General features: G+C 35.3%; 1 protein-coding gene across 1 annotated transcript; it reads left to right on the plus strand.

The window, feature by feature from the left end:
• Positions 1-2,395: 2,395 nt before the first annotated feature.
• AP-1-2beta (adaptor protein complex 1/2, beta subunit) lies at positions 2,396-25,167 on the plus strand. Its single transcript, XM_085950467.1, has 16 exons — positions 2,396-2,442; positions 2,656-2,809; positions 3,330-3,500; positions 13,761-13,958; positions 14,724-14,841; positions 15,848-16,038; positions 16,512-16,694; positions 17,351-17,533; positions 18,030-18,317; positions 18,490-18,611; positions 18,984-19,174; positions 19,803-19,906; positions 19,993-20,112; positions 20,549-20,805; positions 22,100-22,226; positions 23,128-25,167. The coding sequence occupies exons 2-16, from the start codon at positions 2,702-2,704 to the stop codon at positions 23,527-23,529; spliced, it is 2,763 nt and encodes a 920-aa protein (XP_085806593.1). The 5' UTR covers positions 2,396-2,442; positions 2,656-2,701; the 3' UTR covers positions 23,530-25,167.
• Positions 25,168-27,253: the final 2,086 nt, after the last annotated feature.

Consider the following 27,253-nt stretch of genomic DNA (forward strand, 5'->3'; position numbering starts at 1 on the left):
TTTGAAAATGAATTATAAGTTATGTGCTGCTAAAATGTAAATATATTGAGTGAATCCAACAGAGGTGAAAAAATAAAAAGATAAATTTCATCAAATATATTTTACAAATTATCATAATATTATTTCGAAATAGAAAACATCCGTGATAAAAATGTTCAATTATTCTATAGTTATTAATGACTGTACAAGCGTTGAATTTAAGAAGTTTTTCCTGCAGCCGGACTTATTTGCACTTGTTGAACTTTTGAGGGCTTTAGTTAAAATTATCAATATTTTCAAATTATTTGTAAAAAATCCCTAGTTCTACAATTATGATCAATACATATTTTTAAATGTCAACATAATAAATGTAGGTATGTAGGTTTTTGCTATAACATAATATTTTAAAGAGATTTTAATAGCTATATTTATTGATAAGCACCTACTTCTGTTTTTTTATGTTTAAGAAATACCGGTATTCAATAAGAAATACCGAAAAACAGGTATTGACATTTTCATTCGGTATTGCAATCCCTAATGATGGGCAGCTGCCATGCCATATAAGGCTTGTTTACACGGGCTTAAGTGCTGAAGTTGTTAGTAACCACTACTTGCACAATTACCACCACGTGGGAGATAGGTCTCACAAGTTTGGGGGTTTCAATTTTCACGTTTGACAACAATGAATTGGCGTCCAGGACGATTCAGGGCCACCCAGGCGAGCACACGAGGGGGTTTTCCGGGTCCGGACCCCTCAAGAATAAAAAATGTTAGGTGATTGGAGTAGGTATAACTTTTTCTTCTTTTTCGTCTGAATCTCATGATTGTGGGTCGTGACCCGGATGATTTAACTGTCGAATAGCATTCTCAACGGGATGGCCCCACTCTTATAGGAATTAGTTATACGATTTGTAGAACTCATGAATTGATGCAACTATCTGATGCATCAAATCTTCGCTTTAATATTCTGACGTCGCGTGTCTAAAAAACAAGAAAGGACAACACAAATGGACATTTTAGTGTTCGGTAGCCACGTGTGCATATACATGACGCAATAACTCATAAATGAGCCCGCGTAGTTATGGCTGCAGGCTGGGTGTACATCGCTATACCTACTCAAAGTGCGGATTGTCTAGGTATGGTGAATGTGCCCGAAACAATGAGTAGTCCACGGTTAAAGTAGCGAGAACTCATAAACAGTAGGCGGGGTAAATACGGAAGTCAGTGGCATAATTAATGTTGATTTTGTTAAGGCCATGCATTAGTTGAGGCACGGTCTAGAAAGATCGTTGCTAGGCGATGTGCGGATTGCGGGTCGCGGGTGGAAATGACGCCTGTCAAACGAAATATTATTTCTCATATAAATCCAACATACGTCCATTTTATGTTCTGTTTATTATTCTATTAGTAACAATAATAATATATTCATTGACATGTTTTCTTTTTAAAGTAAATGGGTAACGTTTTTAGTCATCTTTACACGATTTTAGAATTAATTGGCCCGTCGCCATCACGCAGCAAAGTGACGTGTGTCTGACTCGACGTTCTCTCAATGAATGCGAAGCGAGTACAAAATTTCGTCGCGCGTACAGACCGTACAGTTGAAAATTATTTGGCGTTTCACTGATGCGTCACCTTAACCCCGCAGCCTTAAAATTCAATGATAAATTAATGTTAGAAGATTAATAAATAATATTGTGTAGGTACCTACCTACTATAAATAAAAAAGGCCAATTTAATTAATTATGTTACTTACTTTATTACGTTACTTATTTATATTTTTTCCCTCATAGTTTTGAATTTTGTAGGTAGGTATAGCTCGCGCAACCAGAGTTGGTGCGACACAGATACGAATGATTGTGTGTATTGGTGAATTTCTAAATAATACAGTATTCTTTTACAGGCTGTTCCTTTTTTGAATACGCTGTGTGAGTATTCGGCCGCCTCAACTCTGGTTGCGCGATCTATACCTAGATACCTACCTAATTTCTCAACAATACTAATAACGCCCCATACTGAGCATTTTCTTTATAGGTAGGTACATTGGAAACGAAAAAATACCCGTGACCATGAGCCATTGCAATACTTTCCATTACCTACCTACCTATTATTCTGTCACGCAGGTAGTTTTTATTTTAAATACCTAATGTGGTGGATTCGATCTATTATAACGTCATGCACTCACGAGAACGTACCTAGTCTATTGTGAGGTACCTACCCATTAATATATCAATATATTTTATTTTAAAAGATTTTTGCTCATTTTATATACCTATGTAGTTTTTTTAATACCTACTAAAATGTCCAAATAAAATTTCTTTATATTTTTTCAGTTTTTATTTTTATTAAAACTTATCCGACCGCTGAAGATTTAAATTTGACGTTTGTATTATCAAGTAGCCATATATTTTGTAACGAACAATACTGTGTACATTTTACATTTTCGGGAGGCGGTTCGATAATGTAAGTCGGCGTAAAATATACGAATGAATTACTTTAATTCGGCTTTAAAATAGCTGTCAGACATTGAAAAAACATTTGTAAATGAATTATTACCGAAATATTCCGTTGTATTGAATTAATTATATCATAAATTTGGCTATATGTCTCAAATTTGGCAGATCGATGATGTGTCATGGCGAACTTTCGTTGTAATCTGTACCTAATATTTTTCAGAATTTTACTCCGCCGTCCTGTGAAAAATTGAAAACAATCCATCAAAATGACGGACTCTAAATATTTCACAACCACCAAGAAGGGGGAGATATTCGAACTCAAATCAGAGCTGAATAATGACAAAAAAGAGAAGAAGAAAGAAGCTGTCAAAAAGGTAACGATTTGACTCCTTACTTATTTGATCTTATTTCTCATTAATTGTGTATTAAATGGAGCCGGATCGGTCATATGTCACGACTTAAACAAATAGCAGTTACTTCTAATCTTTTATAACGCTGTTACATCTTCATAATTAATTTATTGCAAAATTATAGTAGGTACCCAATGTGGTGAAGGATGTCAAACTACACACATTGCATAGATACAAACAAGTACATGGCTTTTGAATTTCACCGTTTAATTAATGATAACTAATCACCAATTTTACTACCAAAAAAGTTTAATCGGTAATTAATAAATTGTTTAAAATCAATTTTTCCTCCTATTGCTTGCAATAATTAATTGACTCTTCAATATCGAACATAACATTTATTTACCTGCCTAGCCTAAGTAATCCCACAAGTGCTTCTAACCCCGAACCTATAATGTTATTTATTTTGAATTTAATAGCCTTAAAGTTTTTGTTCTTTTTTCAAAAATATTTTCTTACATCCTTGTTTTCTTTTATCTGAAAGGTGATAGCCTCCATGACAGTTGGAAAAGATGTTTCTGCGTTGTTTCCGGATGTTGTGAACTGCATGCAGACGGACAATCTGGAATTGAAAAAACTGGTGTACCTATACCTCATGAATTACGCCAAGTCGCAACCCGATATGGCCATAATGGCGGTCAACACATTCGTCAAGGTCAGTACCTACATTCGATTGTATTTCTCAATGTTCAATATAAAATTAATTGAATGAAAATTTGTTTTCGAAAATAGTACATATTGTTTTTCTATATTTCTTTTAAATTCCAGATTGTAGAAGTTTTAAGTGTAATTTAACATCCTTTTTATGCCTCTCTTGGATCTTATTTAAATCCAAATTAACTGTTATGCGTATCTAAAATTAATTTAAGAATATCTTCCATTATTTATACAATAGATATTAAGTATTTTCATGAAATACTTGTTAATTTCTGAAAATATAACTCGCATAGCACAAATCAGTGATGTTTTATTAAATTTGTAATGGAGTTTAATTTAAATTAGTTGGTTTACAACTAAATTGTCCCCGCAAACAAAATGGAATATTAAACTCTATGACAGATAATATTATCTTTTTCTTTTACCAATGAATCTTTCAAAAATGGTTTAGATCTCATTTTAATAAAATACCACGAATTAAGTTTTTATTTTAGTCATATCAAACTGAAAATTGAAAACTTTTATTATTTTCAATCATACAAATCAAACTCATGGTTAATTTTGTTACCATTACAAAAAAAAATACATATAATGTTCCAAATTTGAATTAACAAATGTAGTTTTAAACCTCTTTCATACAAAATAATTAAAACATATTTTACAAAGTTTTATTTGGCTTATTATTAACGTTATGATAATTAATAGGAATGTTTTTCAAAATAAATTATTCTATTCTATATTATTATGTTTATGACTTATAGAGAGAGCACATTATTAATTTCAGTATATATTTTGCACTGTTTTATTATATAAATGTGTTTGTGTGTATGTTCTTATCTCATAATAATTGTGTGGGTTTAATCAATACTTCTCTCTTCCTTTAAAGATGTGGTGAAACTTATGAATACACCTTTTAACCGTAACGTTAAATTGATAGACATTAAAGAATATAGTATCCATTTATTGTTTCAACTGAATTACCACTTTTTATTCGATGAATAAATACTTTAAAAATGCAATAATTTTTTTGTCAGAACAACCTCAGATACATAAATAGGTATTAGAAAATATGTACTGGATGCGATTTGAACCCGCATCTATCGGATTCCGGGTGGTGAGCTTTACTAATTAGGCTACCGATACTGTCAATAATTACACAAAAATTTCTTAATAATTACGCATTTGAGGTGGGCTAATATGTTTAATTTTTTTTTTTAAATAAATAATAGTACAGGGAGTAAAGATTGCATTAGTATTAATTGTATACTGATACTAAATCTTATACTTATCGGTTAAAGCTCATTGCCCAGAATGCGATGGATGCGGATTCAAGTCACATTTGATTTTTTTTTCTAATAGGTTTGTTTCTAAAGCTGTTCCTAATTACGTTTGAATTACTAATGTCTTCATTATGACATATTGACTCGCTAAAATTCAATGCAGATTGGGAAATAAATAATAATCATGTGGGTAATTCATTTCTGGACCTGAAATATAAGATGACTTAAATGGAAAACATGACCTTTAATTATATATAACAAAAAATTCACTGAAAATACATAACGTGAACGTGACAGAAATACCTCAGAAACATGCTTATTAGAAAATGGATCGAGTGGTATTCAACACCTATATCTCTGGCTTGCCAAGCGGAGGCCCCAATCAATAACTAAGCTACCGATCCAAGTACCAACCTTGCAGATATTTCTCAATAACTACATTTTTTCTATGAATTTATAAATGAACCACACAGAGAGGCATTGATTAAACTGTATTTCTAAGGTTCAAAAATCATCATGTAGCCTCCATATTGTCACCTTTTATAATATATTATTTAATTCACAAATTAAAGACCCAATACATTTCGTTCTCTTCAGCCGGTCATACATTATGTTGTGTCAATCGTTTGCAGCATCTCGGAACATGCTCCCTTGTCGTTCCGTTGAATTCTTCGCTTTGACTATTTTCAAGAATTTCATATTTGCGTGCCCTGATTTCTTTGATATATCCTATACAGGTCCAATCTCGTTACAACTAAATTATCGTAATCTATTTTTTTACGATCAAAATGATTTTCGTTCATTTATGCTACCTAGGCTGACCATACTATCAGTTTAAGAAAAGGCTGCGGCCGTACCATACTTATTGACCTGTTACCCTTTTCTAGCAGTGGTGTTGGCATGAAATTTATCACTTATGTGTATTTCCATTATTTATTACAGTGGAAATAATGCAGGTGCTAAATTCCATGTTAAAAGTAACAGCTGACCTCATTTTTAAAGTGAATAAAATATTTTTGTGTTACCACAATTCAATATATTTAACCTTGATGTAGGAAAGTAGCTGCAGAACGCCTTATTAAATTCATCGGTCACGAATTCGGGTTGTGCGTCCGTAAACTAATATTTTCCTACTAATTTAACCTGACCGCATACTCGATATATTCAGTGAATGGTTAACAACTATTCTTTATAAAAGTAGTCTATTTCAATGACCTTCATTCTACGGAGGCACGTGTCCCCACTTGGAAATGGCAATTTACCTATTCACCATTTCATCATTCTATCTGATCAACCTGTAATTTAAAATTATTTATTTACAGGAGACAATAAAAACTCATTTTTCGTTTTAATAGAAGTTCGAAATTTAAAAAAAAAAAATCAAAAAACAAACTGTCAATACAAAATGAAAACAGTTCCTGGTATATTATGTATAACAATAGATTAAAGTGAAAATGTTGCATTCAGTAAAGTTTCCATAGATAAATGATTATAAAGCCTACAATGATAGTAAAAGTACCGATATAAGACTCAACATAAAATGCATCGGAACGATTATAAAATATGTTGGAAAGTGCGCATGTGTGTGGGAGGGTGGGGGGGGATTACTAGGCAGTTAGTTAAAAGGGTGTCAAAAAAGGTTGGGAACCCATGTGTCAGAATAACTATAATGAATGAAATAACTAATTATGTGATAACAATATCCACTTTCTTTTTTAAACATATTTTATTTACATAATATAATAAAATTCTGTATCCTCTCAATAATAATAAAAAAACAGTTTTTTATTGTATGAGATTGATAATAAATGCAACGTTGCGAGTTTAAATGATTAGGGTCTTATCTAACTCTGATTGTATATTTTTAATACTTGTAGTTTTACCATTTAATGATCATAATGATCAGTACATGTTTTTTTATATTTCGATTTAAATATTTTCTCCTTTTTGGATTAACTTAATGACATCTAATTATTGTATCAATTTGAATTGAAACATGAGAATAGTGTCTTCCCTTTGAACTTCTAAAACAATTCATTATTTTCACTGGTAAGTTTTATCAGTAACAATTCCACGTTTATTAAAATTATGTAGTATCATACCTACCTAGCTTTGATATTTAATACTACAGTCGAACTTGGTTATTACGAGGAAGATGGGACCGACTAAATTTGCTCGTTCCAAGCGTTACTCGTTATATCAGAGAATATGTATATTTAAATGAGTGGTCACATAACACAAAAAGTCGAAAAAATCTGAAAACCATCATAAAAATCCCCGAAACAAGCATGGCATTCATAGACTACACAAGAAGTTGTTTATTGTAATGAACGCTGGTAGGTACCTACTGACTTCACAAACCTTGGATTTTTTACTTATATAACAACCATATGCGTGGATACTTTTTGAATATTGTCGGCGAAAACACCAATTAGGTAGGTACTTAGACACTTAACTAGTATCATAAACGTAATCCGATACCGGCGGCATCCTGTCCGGTCGGATTTTATTGCTAGGGTCGAAATATTTTTGAACGATCAACACATTAACAGTTTTAAGAAAATTTTTGACGATATTTTAGCTCGGTATATCTGATAAGTTGCTCGTTATAACAGTGAATAAATGCATGGAGAAAATCATAAACTAAAATGTCAACGAATGTTCCTCATTACATCCGAGATCTCGCTATATCCGTGATCGTAATAACCGAGTTCGACTGTATATTATTTAAAGACAAAGCAATAGTGAAAAGAAAAAATTCGCAGAATTTAAAGATCACGTTTTGTGTAACAGACATATTGTATTGCATGCAAATTGATTCTTTTAAAAGACAGATATTATATTATTTCTGCTTAACTAAATACGAATAATAATAAACTTAAGTTTTGGTTAAAATATTGTAAAAATGAAAGCAATAATGCAAAATGCACTTTCATATGTACTACTACGGTTCTTAGATCACCGGTATATTATTAATTGCAATCTGACTGGTATATTTCCATTCTCTCTAGTTTTACAGGGTTGTTGGGTGAATTTTTCAGTAGGTCTTTGATGAACATAGAATCGAGTTAACACTTCTGCGTTCTTCTACTCTGATCCTAGATCGAATGGTAAAAGTACAAAAAAAATGACTACGCTTGCACTCGAAAATGAAAGGATACCGATGAATATTTGTCCCAATACGAAAATAATGATAACACCAAAACTCAAACTCACGCAGGTTTTCAATTAGCATTTTATCTTTCAATCAGTATATGTGTATAGATGCAGCTAATGCAACAAATGATTTTAATGAATGACGTAACATCCCGGGATAAAAAATCTTTCACGATACATTCGCACTTTAGAGGGCCACATGCTCCACGTGGGGTGAAAAGGTTGTCATAATTATTTACTCAGTTGTAAAATAGCACAAACACAAAATCAGGACATCGTCTTTAAGTCAAAAATAACAATATATATATTTTTTTTAATTTATAAGGTGTCTCAAAAATGTGAATTCTTAAAAATAGTAAATCAAAGAACTTGGCTCGTTATTTTCCGATCGATTCCATTCCTCATTTCATTTCTGGAATGCCTCGTGCTCTCCCATCGCAAATCATTTCATCACAGCCGATCAGCGAATCCACAAAAGCGACAATCTCCATTATTCTTTATTGTTTTCCATTCATGTTGGATCGTACTCTACTCTTTTGAAAATCTATACCTTTTTTATTGAAAGAGCACAATTTCTGTGTTGTGATTCGTGTGTTTTTTATCTTTTTTTTACCTCTTTATTGAAAAAATCGCGGGCGCAAAGGATTTACCAACCTCCCAGCTTGTCAAGGTAACGCATTGATGACAGAACCTCACTCTCTCTCACTCTCGCAACGAAGATGGGACCGAGACCGGCCCCTTGAACCATCCCATTTTATATATTAATATTGCGAGCTTTTGCCTTAATTTTCCGTCAAAGGAGTATAAAACTGAACTGGTCACATTCCGTCAGGAACGATTCGGAATCTCACATTATTTTCAACACGAGATCAGTTACGTATCGCTACACGTTCTTTTATAATTTTGGATGCCTTATACTAATTGATTAACACTATTTTACAAATCGCTATAGTAACCGAGTGCCAGAGTCACACTTGCTTCTTTACATAGAGCCGGTTGACGACGGCGAGTTGCGAAAATAATTTGATTCGAAGTTTAGTTGTGGCGGGATCTGACCTTTCAAACCTTGTGAATAATGAACAAAAGCTATATTATGTATTTACCTCCCGTTTTCAAACAATGCCTTTTTGCCATGTAACCAGATGACATATTATTATTATTGTATTTTCTTTGTAATACTTTTGCAGGGTAACGTAACGTTAATTAATTAGCGAAACCATTAATAAATAATTTAAAAAGTAATTGAAGCTATTGGTTTTTAAAAGTAGAATTCTATTTTGACCCATAATCCATTATATTCTTATAGATACATAGTTAAATAGATAGTATACATAATTAAATTCAATGATAGCTTTGCTAAACTTAAATTATACCTAGATTTTTGCAGTACAAATATAATACATATATCTATCTACCTTTTCTAGCTATATATTTGAATCTTTAATTGATGCTATTGTGTAAATTTGAATATTATTGACTACTAGTTTTTGTGTATAGTTTGTAAATCTACAACATCATACTTATTATACTGTAGTTTCTTCAGCATTTGAGAATTTGTAGAGGTATCGACAGACTTCTGTACCCGTTGGTGAACGTGTTATCCATTTATTGTAGGTCGATATTAAATCGACGTAGTCACCGATACAAACAAAAGCTGACATTTGATTGGATAGCGTCATGCATTTATAGAGAAAGGGAGCGACGTCTGAAAATTTTTTACTAAAGAAATAAAGTCTTTGGTGAGTGACGATATTTCAGTTATTTATGTTGACAGCTGTTTTGGGCTATAAATTTATCTTCAGACCTATCTAAGTTATCTTGCTGAAATATTGTAATATTGACCAAAACCATAATAGAGTTCTACCAAATAAAAATGCATTAAGTAATGGGACAATTTGCTTTAATTTTTTCCCTGAAATATAGACACACAATTGCTCGATGCTCGATTCAAACTCTTCCAAAGTGGCATGACATACCACAAATATTTTTACCTGTTGAAAATATTCTTATTTAAAACATACCGTAAAATCATACAAAATAATTTTATATGAAAACAAATTATTGTTTTTGCCTTAAATGCATTAGTGAAATTGACACATACTTAAATACTTTTTGAACACATGTCATTCATAATTCTTTTGAAATGTGTCACCCGATCCATTGACGCATGATGACATTCAATCCTTCGCTATCTCTACTCTGTAAAAGTGCTTAGTAAAGTTTGTTGAGAATAATGTGGTTTTTTTTTAATTTTTAAAGAAGTATATTAATAACACTTTGTTATATTGAATTCTCGATGTTCTCCAATAATATTATTTTGCCTATTTGCCTATTTGCTAGGATCATCTAAAATTTAGGTCAAATCTCTTTGCAACATGAGATCGATAATTTTACTGATTTTTTTTTGGCCATCTTTGTATTATTTTGGCAATTAATTAAACATTAATTTTACTGTGCTCGTCTACGGTTGTGACGGAATTTGACCTGTACCGGAAAAAGAAAAAAAATCTTAAAATACTAGCTTTTTTTGTACTCCTTTGATTTTAGCATAACGCTTATAATGTTGGCAATTTTTATGATCTATCCGTAATCTGAACGTTGAAATAATCTAATTCAGTTCCCGTCTTCGTTGCGTTATAAAATTATGATGAAATATTATTACGTAGTTAATTGTCTTTAAGTTGGATCTACTCGCAAACAATCAAAGATTGCATTCTCATCTGTGCCGCTCGATCATAACTGAACGCGTCGAGAGTGTCTCAGTTTCAAAAAATATTTAATCGAGTCACGTGCGTGGGACAAAAATGATGTTCGTTAACGTCCACTGGACTGGTCAAATCTCGTTTGTCACCTGAATTTTAATCTCCGAGTAAAATCATATTATCATCATCACCGTGGAGCAAATTATGGGAAAATTCTTATTATGAATTATGTAAGTGTGCAAATTCAAAATTAAATAACCATTTTTTTGTTCAGTTAATGTTTTTATTAATCAGCAGTAGAATTATGATGATCTGATAAAATATAATTAATATTATGTTGAATTTTTGGTGTAAATTCTCGAATTACACAAATTTCGAATTATCATTGTTAGGTTTTTAACGGTAGTAATATCTATATTGATTAGAAATTGTATTCAATAATGTTATTGTATTGATTTTCATGTTGCAAACAGAGTTGACCTCGAGTCGGGTTGAAGATAGTCTTCCGAATATGGTGTTAATAATAAACTAAGATGGTCATTATCTTTACTTTCGTGGCATAAATGGGAATGTAATTATTTAGGATTAAGTTAAGTCTCAACGCAAATTATAATTTGGTCAGTATTTTTTTAAAATCTAGTGGGTATTTTAGATAGATGGTCAATTATCGTAGCTCGAAATAATATGCATTACCTACTTACTATCATTTTATCAGGTGTTTTATATACCCATTTATAATTTAAAAAATGCTGATCAAATGAATGGAGGTTATATGAATTATGCGCTTTGCTGCCATAATATTCTAGCAGAATTGAGACGAAATTCTCATTCTAAATAGTGTAAGAAACTATTTACTCTAAATAGTTAAGTAACCGATGACTTATGTAATAATTGTTTGACCTATAAACCCTCACTTGAAATTGATTCAAATGTATTCACAGTAAAGTAGCTACTTATATTAAAAAATCAAAGAGCAATCCGGAGGCATGAGCATGATTTAAAAAGAGATTCGTCGGTGAGACATATCTGCGGTCTTCCGTCGGTGCCTCCGATAAGCGGAAAAATGATATTTTGAAATTTTATGGTTTATCCAGTTTCTAGTTACTGAAAATATATTGGTTACAATGTTTTTCTTTTAGTGTGTCTTAAATGCCACCGGTATATCGAAGCTATCATGTCATGTGGATACATATACCTATCCCTCTCCGTCTGTATTCTAGGGCCTATTGTATTAAAGTTTGTACTTTAATACAATAGGCCCGAGTATTTTTTTGTCATCTAATGTAACTTGTTTAACTTGATGTAACTTTCAACAACTGATATGTTAGAATAAACAGGAGTTGTGCAGCTAACTTCAGTTGTGTTTTCACTCCACGTTATTTAATGTCTAGAGGTACCGTCACTCGGTTCTCTCCCGCCCTCTAACTATGTTACCAACTTTGCACTTATTAAAGGCCGCAGATATTATCGCGTTGAATCTCTATAATATTTTTAAGTGACAATAAAGTTAAAATATGAGATGAAGATATCGTATTGGTTTATTATAATTCTTATTAATTTTTTTTATTTGGAAACAAACGGCACCAAGTAGAATATTTTATTTGATTTCAAATAAATTATATATTACGTAGTTGCAATTGTTTATTCAACCGAGAGCGCTGAACTATCAAATGTTCTCTGTGCAGTAAGCGCAATGGAAAAGTCGCCTCCAGACGGTGTCTTCATTAGTAAGCATATCCGAGGAATGGAGAGGGAGGGCATGGCAGACATGGGGCGATTATGCCTTTTATCTGTCCAATCCCTGCTCTCTGACGATGAGTACAAATGGAGGCATCGTTAAGAGTTGACAGAAAACATCACAGTGTCACAGCAAAGTTGCACATTATAATATAAAATAAAGAAATGCAAAATCGTATATTGTACTATTTCCACATTTTTACTAATAATTTGGAACAGTTTATATTCCCAAAGACGATTACATGTAAATTGTACGTAAAACATTTCACCGTGAGCTTTCTTATCGGAAAGAGATGACCGTATACTATACAGTCTCCAATTTTATTAGATTCAATATGAAAATTAATTCAATTTTCATAGCTGATTTTGGCAAAATTCATGAATTCATGAATGAAAACCTAACCCAACATATAATCCAGTATATGGGCTATTTTCAAAAAAAATTTACTGCTTGCTTCTTGTAAAGTGTAAACCGACAAGAACCGTGTTTTATTTAGACAAGAATTTTATGTCAGTATGATACGACCCAAAAAGGTTGGACGGTCTTTAATATACGGCCACATATTTCCGATACAACATTTCACCGTGAAGTGTGATATGGCGAACTGCTTGCTCATAAGTTTCCGGACACGCCCAAAGACACGGTTTTAGATATTACTTGAGACTTTCACATATATTTTGATGTTTTGATGTCTCCGATGTCTGGTCGAGCATCTTTGGCAAAAAGCCGCGTTATCCTTTTGATGGTGATGGGCGTGCTACACCTCCGCATCCCCTTGCGTAATATCACGATATCCGTACCGTCCTCGCAATGTTCGCTTAGACTGATACATCCTGCAATTTGTGATTGCGTCTAGCCGTCATAATGCGCAGCAGGCGCCTAACAGTACAAGAATTTTCCATCCAGATTCTGTGACCATTTCTGACGTGGAGATCATTATTTATAGCTAATAAAATATTTGTATGTATAATTTTCACTCCACGATCCCAGTTGTCTATAGAAAAAACTGGGATGATACGATTGTACAATCTTTATGGGTTATATTGCTCGGTGGCTTCTAAAAATCTGGAATTTTTATGGTGTCTCAGTTGTTCAATCAGGATCCTGGGCACGGACTTCTTTTCCTGGATGATCCCCATTATTCAATCATCACCCTCCCTCCCACTCTTAAGGATAAGCCTCGAGCATTATCTGTCCGGCGACGATTACCAAAAATGATTATCTGACTGATTTATTAATAAAAAACGAAAATAGTTCCATATATACATATTTTGCCTATCGTTATTTTGTATTAATCACACGCCGTTGGATCGGCAACCGGTCACCTTTAACGAAGTTCTGAATTGTTATCTGAGCGTGCGTGAGCTTGTGTTATTCGACAGGACTGCGAGGACCCCAACCCGCTGATCAGAGCTCTGGCGGTGCGCACCATGGGCTGCATCCGAGTGGATAAGATCACCGAGTACCTCTGCGAGCCGCTCAGGAAGTGTCTGCGCGACGAGGATCCCTATGTCAGAAAGACTGCGGCCGTGTGCGTCGCTAAGCTCTATGATATCTCTTCCAGTATGGTGGAGGACCAGGTAATTACCGCTTTTTGGATGTTCTATTTCATGTTGAACCAATATTCACTGAATATTATATAATAAAAGCTGCTACAAAAGGATGTCTTTGAATTTCTTTTTAATGTGATTCGTCACTTTGTCTGAGCATACATAAATCCAACTATTAGTCAATTTAGTTTTTAAAGAGATCTTAAAAATGTTATAATAAATATCAGTTGGCACTTTCACCATTATTTCATGTTGTATTTTGTTCTCACTGTGGAGTTTTCATTCCTCCATCTACGTTTTGGGCTCATTGCAGAACCAAAACGTATAGGAAAGTGGGACAGTGAAGAAAGGTGAAAATAATACTATACTTTATAAATGGTAATTTTTATGTTAATTTTACCATTTTAAATTTATAAGTTGTGTAAGTTTTTCAAATACATGACAACAGTCTGCCTATCTATCAATCAGACAAATATCTAGTTTAATCTTTGCCCAATACTACAAAAGACATTAAATCCATTGTTTATCAAAATTTGGTCACTGCGTGCACTACACTATCTGGCAATGCACCTACTACCAATTTGTGAATTTCTATTTATTATTTTTATTTAAATAGCATAGAGGCTATTCCTACAGAAGGCATTCTCAACTCAATCATAACAGACATGCGATATCTTTTATATTTGCTTATCCTTTCAACAATTTGATTGGTGTATACCATGCAATAATGAATAAATAACCTTCTCTTGAGAAATAAAAGAGTCGGGCATAGATTGATCAAGATGATATTTGCAGGGTTTTCTCGACCAACTGAAGGACCTCTTGAGTGACTCCAACCCAATGGTGGTCGCGAACGCTGTGGCGGCCCTCTCCGAGATCAATGAAGCCAGCGTCAGCGGACATCCACTCGTCGGTGAGATATTCATTCATTTATCCCACCCATGCTTATACAACACAACTGCAACTGATCTAGTTGTAAAATGTACAGCCGCTCTGGTACACTACAGACGTGCAAGCTTGTTTACTCAATGCACATATATTTTAAAGGGAGACTCAAGATTGATCCATGCATATGCTTAAGCTAAAGATTCCACGGATCAATGAATGGCAGTTTTTTTTTTATTCTGAAAGAAATAAACGTAACAAACTGGAAACGACAACGTCATCAGGAGCGTGACAATATGTAGCGGCCACTATTCACTATTAGCAGTTAAGAACGTCAAGTATGTGGCAGCCATTGTTAGCTCCATCTAACTAACGAGTTTTTGGTTTACCTCTCTTCTGTGTTCTATTGAATCGGTCAGCTTTTCTCTCTTTGCCGGTTCATATAGTGCGCATGACCTAATTGGTGTAGTCTCCCAATCTCAATGGATCGAACCTGCACTTCATTCTTCCTTCAAATGCCAACATTCATTATTTCCTATGGGCACATAAATACCGAGAGAAAAAAATTTCTTTCAGAAATGTTCAAGGGTTACTGAGAGGCCTAGGTGATCACAGAATTTACGAGTGTCTTTGAAGCGTGCATTTAGTTAGGCGAGTTAGTATCTTAAAATATCAGAGTAGACCAAAATAACATTTATTTACTGACTTATAATTTTCTCTGTAATATTATCTCGGTTCATGAGAGACGCAAGTTAGCGAAACTATTGTATCAAACTTGTCCAATTTTGGTGCAGTTTCTTGTGGTGTGACAAAGATGGGCATATATTGTTGTTGCCTCATTTATTTATAAGTTTATTCTTTTGTTTGAGATCTTTAGTGCTGATTCTGATATTGATATCATCGGCATACACCGCTGCGCAGGATTAGTAAATATTGTGGTACCACACCATACCACTACTGTGAGCAATGATGTCTGCATTCCGTGTATAGTGCTATTATAACGCAACATAATGAGCATTTCTTGAAACTTGCAGAAATGAACGCGCCGACAATAAATAAACTGCTGACGGCTTTGAACGAGTGCACCGAGTGGGGGCAGGTATTCATCCTGGACTCGCTCAGCAACTACTCTCCGGGAGACGCCCGAGAGGCCCAGAGCATCTGCGAGAGGATCACTCCGAGACTTGCCCACGCCAACGCTGCAGTCGTGCTTTCTGCAGTCAAGGTGAAACATTTTAATGCAATAACTTGAGGATCGGCTGACTGTCTCAAACATAACATATGCGGACAGTACAGAATTTGAGTGTCACCGAATAGTACTGACTTAACTTTATTGTAAAAGTGACAAGACAATTTATGTGATTTTTCTATATATGTATATTTCAACGAATCACACAATTGATTCTTGCGTGTACTATTAGTAATACATAATATAGCTTTAAATTTTAATTAAATTTAACTAGATTCATTGTTATTTTTTTACTATACAAATTTATCATTATCTCTTTTCACCTCAATTAGCCCAGATAATGAAGGTTCATGTACTGTTTGTCATATTTGTAATAATTTAATCGTATATCTAAATCGCCGCATGCAGCCGAACAATGTACATACTCTCTCTTTAATATTCACGTTTTGAGAATGGAGTCCTCATGTGAACGCCGATTCAGATTAACATGTCTTTTGTCTTCTGCATAGGTGCTGATGAAGTTGATGGAAATACTGGGAGGCGATGCAGACTTCTGCGCTGGTCTTTCGAAGAAACTGGCACCGCCTCTCGTCACGCTGCTCAGCGCCGAACCCGAGGTCCAGTACGTCGCCCTCCGAAACATCAACCTCATCGTTCAAAAAAGACCCGATATCCTCAAGCATGAGATGAAGGTATTACCAGTATTTTAATCAACCGATAGCAGTATCACCGATAAATACCAAATTGAGAAGAAACCTTCCTCATTAAACGGAGCGTAAATATAAGACAGTGAAGCTGAAAGAAAAAATTCATGAAGTTTGTGAAATGGCTTAAATTAGCTGGAATTAATTTAGTATTCGGATTAATTTGTAGCAAACTTCATTATTTTTATCCGTACCTTTCAACCGAATTTCAACATAATGTCAGATTCAATGCAACGGTCCATTCCATAAATTATTCTTATACCCAATTTCAGTTCATGACGTGATAAAAATGCTGTGTTTAGTATGAAATGTCAAAAACAACACTTACCGGCGGTCCTGCCGGCTACATTAATTAGATTACTCCTCAAGTTGTCATTTATTGTGACGTTAGTGCACTCACTGCACAAGCGTGACATCATGCAACCTTGCCTAAAGCAGACATTGAGCACATACTAGTTCGAACAAAGGAGGAAACACGGGTACCAACTCGGTGATTTGCTTTTTAAATAACCGTTTCGCACACAGAATAAATCCGTAATACATTAGGGTTATCTCAGGAATATAACGAAATAGTGTTATTGGAGTAATGGATAATATATGATGTAGTTGACATGTTTTAAGATAGCTTTTGATATTCTTTCCAGGTGTTCTTTGTCAAGTACAATGACCCGATCTACGTGAAGTTGGAGAAGTTGGACATCATGATCCGACTGGCGGCGCAGAGCAACATTGCGCAGGTGCTGGGAGAGCTCAAAGAGTACGCCACCGAAGTCGATGTGGACTTTGTGAGAAAGGCTGTCAGGGCTATCGGACGCTGCGCTATCAAGGTTCCTGATTAATATCTTTACCAAACGCAACTCTTATTATCATTGATTAAATAATAAGCATCAATTTGTCTGATATCCAAATTACATGACCAGACTCGCCGATTCGACAACTGCCGCTGACCGGCGAGCATAGACAATATACAAAATTCAGATATTTGAAACAATTATCAATGAAAACAATTCAGATCATTTTCTGTTATTGTATTACATATGTACATACGATATAAATCCTTGTGTACGTAGGTCATCCTTTATGTTATTTTTAGATTTAAAAGTATTGTAAAAGCAATTTCACATGTGCCCTTGTGTGTATTTAAAAAAATCATTGAAAGATTTTTAATAGCCAATTTGAAATTTGAAAATAAAATTAGTTATTAATCACGAGGATATTATCTTAATCTTTTGAATGAATCATATTTTATTTATTAGCCATTTGTTCCATGGCAAAGTGATTCTAGTCTCTGCTATTGTTTTAATGAAATGACATGTTGAACAGGTGGAGCCGTCTGCTGAGCGATGCGTGTCCACCCTATTGGATCTGATCCAGACGAAAGTGAACTACGTGGTGCAGGAGGCCATCGTTGTGATCAAAGACATCTTCCGCAAGTACCCCAACAAATACGAGAGCATCATCAGCACGCTGTGCGAAAACCTGGATACGCTGGACGAGCCGGAGGCGCGCGCCTCCATGGTTTGGATCATCGGGGAGTACGCTGAGAGGATTGACAACGCCGATGAACTCCTCGATTCCTTCTTGGAAGGATTCCAGGATGAGAATGCCCAGGTGACTTGAAATTGATTTCTATGCTTATTTGTACTACGGCTACATAACAGCCTGGTGATTTTTCATGTTCTGGAAAATAAATTATTGGAAGACCAAAAGTACAAACTATTTTGAGGAATCACAAGGAGAAAAAAATCTGGTATCTCATGCATGACCTATTTTATATTTTCAGGTGCAACTTCAACTGTTGACAGCTGTAGTAAAACTTTTCCTGAAGCGGCCCGCCGACACGCAAGAACTCGTACAGCACGTACTCAGCCTTGCTACTCAAGATTCTGATAATCCTGATCTCAGGTTCGTTCTCATCAATACCGTATATTCTATTTCTGCTACATACCAGACGAGGATTTGGCCTCCTTTACAAGTGTTCTCCACTGGATCATGCCCCTCTCTAACTTCAGTTTCCATGCCTCAAAGTTACTTTCACTTGGATACTCACCTGGTAAGGATTGGTTGAAGTCTTATTGTTTGGTCTGAACATTCTTTTAATGAAACCCATCCATTGCTGCCATTGCGACTTACAAAATCTACAAAGGTTTGCAGTTCAACCAGTTGTTCTAATCGTGGTTCATATTTTTTTTGTCAGCTCCATTTTCTAGTGTAGGTATACTTATATTTTACACTTATTTTATTTTCCCAACATCCTGTTAATTATATTTTTTACAGGGACCGCGGATTCATCTACTGGCGTCTTTTGTCGACTGATCCTGCTGCCGCCAAAGAAGTGGTGTTGGCTGATAAACCTCTTATCTCAGAAGAGACTGACCTGTTAGAACCCACCCTCCTCGATGAACTCATCTGCCATATCAGTTCACTCGCCTCTGTGTATCACAAGCCGCCGACTGCTTTTGTCGAAGGTAACAAAATATACCATTTCATTTTCTTGGCCTGCAAATTGTTGCAGGTTCAGATAAATATAATAGCTATTCTCTGTAAATTTGACTGCTCAATTGAAATAGCAGAATTTACTTTATTTAAAATTTCCGGCTGTTCATAAACGAAAATAAAATCAAAACAACCGGCAACTCAAAAACATGTCAGCAAACAAATACTACTTCGGTCTATTAAGAAATTTTAAATCCCGCATACTATCTCACCAAACTCCAAGTACACTTGGCGAGACACTCGTAAAGCATGTGATCAACTACGTCTCGGAAACCTGGAAATGAACAAACATCAATGATTTTTGAAAGAGAAATTCTCCATTGTAGCATGGGTCACAGTCACAAGATACAATTATGCATGAGTTTTACTCTCAGTACAAAAATTGCAACGCAGTCCAATCAATTATGATTGGGAGATTATGCTGACTAAGTAGCGTGCACCATATGAATGACAATGAACTGGCAAAAAATGATAGCAAGCAATCCAATAGGCCGCAGAAGAAAAGGCAGGTGGCTAAATGGAGCTTATGATTACTGCTGTACGCTTGAAATAGGTAATTTAATTTTGTGGTAAACTACACACTGAAATTATTTGTTCTAGGTCGGGGTGCCGGTGTTCGTAAATCTCTTCCTACTCGACAAGGATCCGGAGACGATCATGTGGCCCACGAGACCAGAGGAGCTGCTACTGTTATTCCTAACCAGGTGACTCTTATGAAAATTATTTTTAAATTCATTTTACTGGTGTGAGAATAACATTAATATTGAATTGGACAAAATTTGTGTTGCAGGAATCTCTGATTGGCGATTTGCTGTCCATGGACATCGGAGGACCACCCCCGGTCGCCACCAATTCAGCCCCCGCCTCTTCCGCACCTCTCGATCTCTTGGGAGGAGGTCTAGATGTACTTGTAAGTGATACTGATGTGCTCATAATCGAATCACATTAAATGTCATTTGGACAGTCCGCATTGTACAAAAGTGCACGCTTTAATCTAAACAACACTCCACTAGACTCTTGACTCACTATTTCTGGTGAAATAGTTAACATTTGCTTGCGAACATGTACCTACATACTTGTTCAGTGCAGTGTTTTCTACCCTATTATCTTAAACGTCGTCTTCAACATCTTTAATTTATATTTTTTTAACAATACTCCAATGACTTTGTCAAATAAAATTCATTTTATATACAAGTCTTCATACTAAATGAAAATAATACAAACCCCATTGAATGCAGCTTGAACAATGCCTGTTTTAATTGATATACTATTGCTCTTATTAATTATCTTACCTTGGCCTAATCTTCAGACATTCATTACAATTACATGGTAATATATCATTTCAGTTGGGCGGAATCCCAGAAACATCGTCAGCCATCCCACCAGGTGCAGCGGGTCTGTTAGGTGACATTTTCGGATCGGCCAGTACTGTGGGACCTCCGCCTCCGCCCAGGGTTTGCTGGCTGCCGGCAGATAAAGGCAAAGGGCTGGAAGTGTGGGGCACCTTCTCCAGGAGAGGCGGACAGCCCAAGATGGAGCTCACCCTCACCAATAAGGCTATGCAGGCCATGACAGGCTTTGCAGTGCAACTCAATAAGAATAGGTAAGAGTAGTCTCGTCAATCTTTATTGTTTTAATATTGCACAGAAAATATAAATGACTATTTCCCCTATGGGGACAGAGCATACGAAGACATCCTAAAAATTTCCGCAAGGATCGATTGTTAGCTATTTACAGCTAAATACTCTTCTATACGGCTGGCATACTAGGATTACATCTTGGATGTTTCTCAAATCATAGATAAGAAACTTTTACACATTTGTGTTGTATTAAATTTTTATTGCATTTAGCGTACACATATAATTAAATGCCGTGTTTCTTTCTGCCACATGCCAAGTTACTTACAGTCCCTCACTTGTTCCTTACAAACCATGATACAGTGAGTGCATAATATTATGTACACTTAATCATACATATTGTGTACATGGGCTGTGGCAAGTATAACGTGAAGTGTGGCCGTTTCGAGAACTACAATCTTCCCTAGCCCTTCTTCGTTCCCCTCGCCATGCAATCATTTGACGTTCGTTATTTGTGCCAAGTTATGTTATGTTGTGTTAATAATGCAAAAAATGTTGAAAAGTGGTAGCAGGAGGATTATAAGACGTGTTATAACCTACTGTGAAGAAGAAAACAAACAAAATGAGCTCACTGGGCCTATAAATAGGGTTGATGATAGAGTCGCTGCAATGGCGAATAGATATTCTTTGACATTTCAGTATTATCATATAACAAAAACTATCCCGACATATTGGAAAAAATGTTGTCTGGTATTGTCTTCCATTGTAGGTAGGTAACACATTCTGAACCCAAAGTAGGGAAAAAAGTCTCCTAATACTGGCAATCCTTTCATAATATATCGCAGCACCACGACGGCGGCCATGACACTTCAAGTTATAATATTCGCAGTCTAGTTACTATTGCTGTCATGGCTGCATATACATGGTGCGTGGAGATCGGGTAACTCAAATCATATATCGCTCACTTGTTGAAAAAGTGCCACTTAACATCGCCTCCAAAGGGCTCTCTAATGTGGAAGCATTCAAGCTACATGATGCCATGTTTTCAATGTAAGTTTTTCTATTAATGTTAGGCGCAATGCAATTTAACATTCAACTCGACACCGACCTAGTCCTAATTTAGATATACCAATAAAGTTGCATTTACTGCTAGGGGGCACAGATGTGACTTAATCAATAGAAGAGTATGGATTCTGTGCGATGGTACATTAACTTACATGTGTTATGTGATTGCATACACCAAGACGATGCGTCGCAGTCGTGTCTAGTTTGTATGTGTAACCTATCTTACACTTTGCAGTAAAATGTGTTTGTTTGCAGTTTTGGATTATTACCGGTGGGTGGTTTGGCAGTCGGCACACTGCAGCCTTCACAGAGCATCGACACAAGCCTTCCTCTTGCTATGACGGGACCTGTACAGCGGATGGAACCCCTCAATAATCTTCAGGTACAAATTATGCTTCTTTAAATTGATAGCTTTTGAATATACAGAATATGTAAAGTCTTTTATCTTTAGAAGACATACAGTCAGTCAAACATTGTGAGCTCATCGTCAGCAATCTGATGTAAGAACTTCCAAAGTTTTCAAAACAGAATTATTTTTATTATTTGACCATGTTCGATCCTAATAGAATCATATGGGCCCCACAGAGTGGAGGTTTGCATTAACAGATTTTTTTTTTACGAGAAATGGATGTCAGCCACTTGCTCAACCTATTAGGTCCATACTCTGACTCATACACAAATTGAAAAACAATATGTGTATTTGTCAGACCCAGGATTCGAACCTGGGACCCTCGACATTATAGACCAGCGCTTGAGCCACGCGGCTATCGTGGGTGTGCTATATAGCGCTAAATTGTAAAATTAATTTATTGTAAGTTGACGCTCTGTTATATGGTGGCATTGTTCATAGTTGCAGATTTTTGTGGTTCATCTAAATATTCTTAATATGTAATTGTAGTCTAGTTGGCTGCTTTTCTATGTACAATATTTTATGTATCCTATCCTTCCGCAGTCTGCATTATTTGCATTATAATATTTTGGTTCCGGTACAAGTCCACAATATAAGACGTTTCGAAATTTTCACTTATATCTAGTAATTATAACAATAATATTCATTCGTCATAAAGCCAATTTTTGGGGGTTATCTTCTATATTGTCATTAGCTGCACATTCAATAATTGATAGAAGCGATACGATAACAGTAAAAGTTTGCTATAAATGAATATGCGACTATTTTAAATGTTGGACGATTGAATCCTTTTAGACTTTGTTTTCTCATATTTCCAGTCGTCTGGGTCGATGATTTGTCTACACACTAATCAAGTATTGTAATTTCTCAACAGGTGGCGATAAAGAACAACGTAGACGTATTCTACTTTGCGTGCGTGGTCCCACCGCAAACGTATTTCACAGAAGACGGTCACCTCGACAAGCGAGTGTTCCTCACCACGTGGAAGGAAATCCCGGCTGCCAACGAAGTCCAACACGCCCTCACGGGCATCCCACCGTCGGCCGACTCGGTAGCAGCCAGAACGGGGGCTCACAACATCTTCACAATAGCCAAGCGCAACGTGGAAGGACAGGACATGCTCTACCAGTCATTGCGGCTCACCAATAACATATGGGTGCTGCTGGAATTGAAGTTGCAACCCGGAAACCCCAATGCCACGCTCAGTGTTAAGAGTCGGAGTGTCGAAGTCGCGCCTATCGTCTGTCAAGCTTATGAGACCATCCTCAAGTATTAAACTAAGAATAACTTGCTATTGTTTCAGTTCTTTTTTTCAATATAATTGTCATGCTTTGCAAACCTTTCTATGTTCAAATTGCTAAACGTTAACTTGAAGTAGTCGATTATCTGAGAGGCTTACGTGAAGCAAGATAAAACCTGTGCGTTATCGTAGACCGATGCCGAAGATTCCTTACTGAGAAATTATTTAGCGCTTTACAGAATACCAACTTATACAACAGCGATCAATGTCTATCTAATGTGGTAATTAAAAAGTAATTATCTAGTTAGCAGTCAATGCGTTCCAGATAAACCAAATTATGTTCATCTGGAAAGTGTTGGGTCCGGTCTTCTTCTGGGTGTAAATGTTTGGCTTGAAACTCGGTTATAGTTATTTAAAATGAAAAATTAAATGACCTGTTAAATACATAATGGATTATGATTGCACTTTTTTTAGGTAACTCGTCACTTACCCTCTCCAACAGACATTCTTCGCCATTATTGTAGACGAAACATTAGAATTGCTGAATACAAACTAGTTTGTATTAGGTTTGCAAAAGTGTCAGCCATATTATGTTGAAAAATTGTTGAAATATTATATATTATTCCATCAAGTTAATTAACTAAATTTAATACGGCCAGGTTTCTATTCCTCCAATATGTTTATAACTAAATACACGGCAAAATTTTGCTGTGAAAATTCCATCATGTTTCTTATTTTTAGTGTGTATAAAGATTTAGTAATAATTATTGTAAAAAAAATGTTTAACTGATAATAATCATGTTTAGCTTACTATGTTTTTAACGGTTATAGTCCAGCTATTGATAGCCTTAGGATGACTAATTACAAAAAGTCTATAAACAAACTTATCTTAAAAACGAGTTTTTCGGTCTACCTATAGATATTAACATATTTCCAATATACGGCAGACATTATGGGCTGTTGAATATGGTAAATCGCATATATGAGTACCTTGGTATCAAATTGGGACATAAGCCATTTACAAAATTTTACAGGAGACTCACAAACATGTGTGAAAAGTGTCTGTTTTTCATATAGCATACCAATTTTAAACTCAACAATCTCTATGAAAACTACCGTTTTTGATACTTTTGGTGGATTTTTTGAAAAGAGCATCACTTGCACTACCATAATCAATTAAAACATGAATTTAGTGGGAGGTGGCGTTTGTCCCACTTTGATACCAAGGTACTCATATATTATGTATGTTGAATATTTTTAAATGATTCATATTTTCTTTTATTTATAAGACGTTTGTTATGGGAAAACATTACATTTCACTGATGTTTTCATCTAACGATTATTGCATATTATATTCATGATCAGGTCATACCAAAGTTATCTTTGGCCGGACTATACAATTGTTGAGGATGTTTCGCGGAACTCCATACTGATTAGGAATTACTATTCTCTTTTAAAATGTATTGGGAGAATTAATTAAGTATATTTTGATGAAATAAAGTTGAATGAGTATGACATTCATATTGTTTTAAGTTAAAGTGATTTTTGTGTTGATCAAAAATACTTAATGTAATATTGTAATAGCCAATAAGATAAGAAAAATATTACCTATAAGTTTATATTAAATATATTATATCTATATTATAATTAAATGCGCATAGCAATTTATTTAAAGTGTCTTCTTATTTGTACCTATGAATATTTCCATTCCACTTTATTACTCCTTATTAATGAATTGTAAAGAAATCATTTTAATCAATAATTTTATGTAAATACTATTAGTTTTAAAAAATTGTTTCTGTGCCAAAGCGAATATGTTCGCAGAAATGGCCAGGCGTACAGGGCCGGTCATACAAAAAACGCGAACTTATTCGCCTGTCTTTGAGGACAGAATGCCACTCTCAGGCGTTAGTTAAACTTGTGTTTTTTCGGAAGAATAATGGTCCAAATGAGACATTTAGATGTCAAGCTGTGATTGGTAAGTGTATAAAGATTAACGTTCAATATATTAAAAAAAAAAGAAGAATAATGGTCCAAATGAGACATTTAGATGCCAAGCATGTGATTGGTAAGTGTATAAAGATTAACGTTCAATATATTAAAAAAAAAAAAAAATTGATAAAGTTTTATTTAAAAAATTCACTGTCTCACTGAGATCCCCGGGGTTCCAGCGGCTAGCTCAGGAGTCCATCGAACCCCGGATTCACAAAAAAAAGATGTTTAAACGGTTGGCGTATAAATAAAACTCGGTCTTTCGTGCTCGTAACGTGATATTGTTTATATTTTCTTAATTTTTAGTTTTACAAATTATATTTGGGATTTTTACAGTTGTAGTCGTCAGGTCCGTACCTATCGGAAAGGGGACGCTTACTTACATCCTTTTTTCTTTTTTTTTAAATTCCTCGTACCGACGCCATCCAGCAAAAAAAGGACTCTCGTGATTGGCCAAATTTTATCGCGTGATCTTTGATTCGGCGAATCACGAGCCTGACCCTGGCGCCGGCGCGCGAGGATTTCACGCACAATGCGCGGCAAAATTTATTATATTTAAATCCTTATATTTAGTCTTAAAATTATCTCTTTCATCCATCATCATTTTTACTTTTTAAATTAAAAAGAAATACTTACGTGGTTGAGCAAGGAATCAGATTAGATGTTTTATGAAGCCGTTTCTAGAGGTCAGGGTTACGTTTCGACTTAAGCTACTAAATGATTATTTTACACCGGGAGAAGCCCGCCTGTAACAGGGGTGTATCATTCGCCCCATCTGGGTTAAAGTCGAAAGGTACGCCCTGATCTCATCGGCCACCCATCCAATTCCTTGTTCATCCGTTAAGTACATGGCATGATAAACAGTTTATAAAAGAATTCAACTACAATCTAACTATTCTAACATAAAACTCTATACTTTAGCTCTATTTTTATTATTTTCTATATTTATTTTGGATTATTATTTTCAGCTCAAAGCAATGCTTTCGCGATACTTTTGAATAGGTCAGAGTTTGATTTAATTTCAGTGTAGTACATTTATTTTGTGTTACTTTGTTTTAATTAGGTTTTCTTGTTATTTTATTCGTTTTTATTAGTCAGCGGAGGGGTCGCGAAGCTGCAGTCTTTGACTCTCGCGCTGTCCAGTTTTTTTGTATTCCGAGAGGCTACATTTGTAGACGTTTGGCCCTCGTTCGGAATTATTATTTCGTGTTATGTTTTTCTTCTTCTGGTGCAATAGGAGCGTACCTCGTTTGGCGTCGACTGCCTTTGCAACCAGAGCGTGGTAGTGGAGTTACCATTGAGCCAGGCTCGTTCCGAGCAGCGGATATCTTTCTGTGGAAAGTTTTCCACTGATCTGCTGGTCTCTGGAGTATCACCTCATAGATGGACAGGTACTGTGTCTCCATCTGTTCCTATTACTGCGGGCAAGGCATCGTATAGCGGTACAACGGCCAGGCTCGTTGACGGCGGCACGGCTTACTCACAGGTACTAGGATGGATGTTTACAATAAGTATCCTTTTCCCTTTCTTTTTTTTATAGATGGTTACACTTCGGAAGTACCTCTTGTTGTTTCACGATATCTTTCAGGCGTCACGTCCCTAGTCTCTTCATGAACCTGCGCGAGAAAGGAGAGTGCGCACTCTCCACACCATCAAGCTTTGGTATCATGAATTTCCGGCTACGCTGCCTTTGGATGCGCTTACTTCGAGAGGTGGCTCCCTTTGTGCTTCCAAATTGTCTTCATCTGTATTTATTCTTTTTCTTTCT

This window comes from Rhyacophila brunnea, unplaced genomic scaffold, assembly GCF_057557595.1.
Source record: "Rhyacophila brunnea isolate RB1 unplaced genomic scaffold, BYU_Rbru_1.0 scaffold_23, whole genome shotgun sequence".
In the NCBI taxonomy this organism is placed as follows: Eukaryota; Metazoa; Arthropoda; class Insecta; order Trichoptera; family Rhyacophilidae; genus Rhyacophila; species Rhyacophila brunnea.

What these genes read in the sequence shown, in the direction of transcription:
- AP-1-2beta (XM_085950467.1), top strand. Translation starts at nt 2,702, where the DNA reads ATGACGGACTCTAAATATTTCACAACCACCAAGAAGGGGGAGATATTC. An exon ending in TCTGATAATCCTGATCTCAG is followed by an intron (nt 18,612 to 18,983) that starts GTTCGTTCTCAT and finishes TATTTTTTACAG; the next exon opens with GGACCGCGGATTCATCTACT. An exon ending in AACCCCTCAATAATCTTCAG is followed by an intron (nt 22,227 to 23,127) that starts GTACAAATTATG and finishes ATTTCTCAACAG; the next exon opens with GTGGCGATAAAGAACAACGT.